This window comes from Myzus persicae, unplaced genomic scaffold (genome assembly GCF_001856785.1).
Source record: "Myzus persicae strain clone G006 unplaced genomic scaffold, MPER_G0061.0, whole genome shotgun sequence".
Lineage (NCBI taxonomy): Eukaryota > Metazoa > Arthropoda > Insecta > Hemiptera > Aphididae > Myzus > Myzus persicae.
Genome location: NW_019101306.1, coordinates 1 through 635, shown reverse-complemented (window position 1 = coordinate 635; position 635 = coordinate 1). Strand labels below are relative to the sequence as shown.

General features: G+C 34.0%; 1 protein-coding gene across 1 annotated transcript; it reads right to left on the bottom strand.

The window, feature by feature from the left end:
- Positions 1-284: 284 nt before the first annotated feature.
- LOC111028593 (THAP domain-containing protein 2-like) lies at positions 285-629 on the bottom strand. Its single transcript, XM_022307298.1, has 2 exons — positions 548-629; positions 285-477 (listed from the first exon to the last, which is right to left on the bottom strand). The coding sequence occupies exons 1-2, from the start codon at positions 616-618 to the stop codon at positions 285-287; spliced, it is 264 nt and encodes an 87-aa protein (XP_022162990.1). The 5' UTR covers positions 619-629.
- Between the last annotated feature and the right edge of the window lie 6 nt (positions 630-635).

Genomic DNA, 635 nt, shown 5'->3' with positions numbered 1-635 from the left:
CGCACACTTGCGATAAAATTCGCACTCCGCACCACGAACGTGCTCGAATCTTTTGTATGAATCGTTTCTTTTTTTTAAATGTTTTTTATGTTTCATAAAATAATAAAAAAACACAATACGGCCCACGTATTTGCCTTACGCCAAATTTAACCGTGTCGTTTTATCCCTATCCTTTTTTCCTACTCACTAGTAGATTGTTGGTCGATTACCGTGCCATAACACCTCACGCCCCGACGTAATCACCATAATGATATAGATAAGAGGTTTTGTTTTTCTACGATATCTTATGAGGGTCGTAGGCAGTCACAGATATATAATTCTATATATATATCTTTTAATATTAATTTTCCGGGAGCTTCAACAAATTCTGACGATCTAAAATGGGCACTACAGAGTCTACTTGATTTGGTCACTGTGAAATTTTCTCTTTGAACAAGATCCAACCATTCTTTTTTCCTATTGTCGTCATCAGGAAATCTTGAACACATAATTTTAGGGCAAATAAGGGATAGGTAATAGGTATAATAAATAATTTTACACATTATACCGGAATAACTTTATGTTTTTTCCAAGACCATCTCGATTATTGCAACCATAGGCACAACATTTGTAAGGCATAATTAAAATAAATTAAT

Excerpts from the sequence above, each read along its gene's own strand:
- LOC111028593 (XM_022307298.1), bottom strand. The coding sequence starts at position 618 with ATGCCTTACAAATGTTGTGCCTATGGTTGCAATAATCGAGATGGTCTT. Across the intron at positions 478-547 it reads AAAAACATAAAGTTATTCCG|ATTTCCTGATGACGACAATA; the intron begins GTATAATGTGTA and ends TATGTGTTCAAG.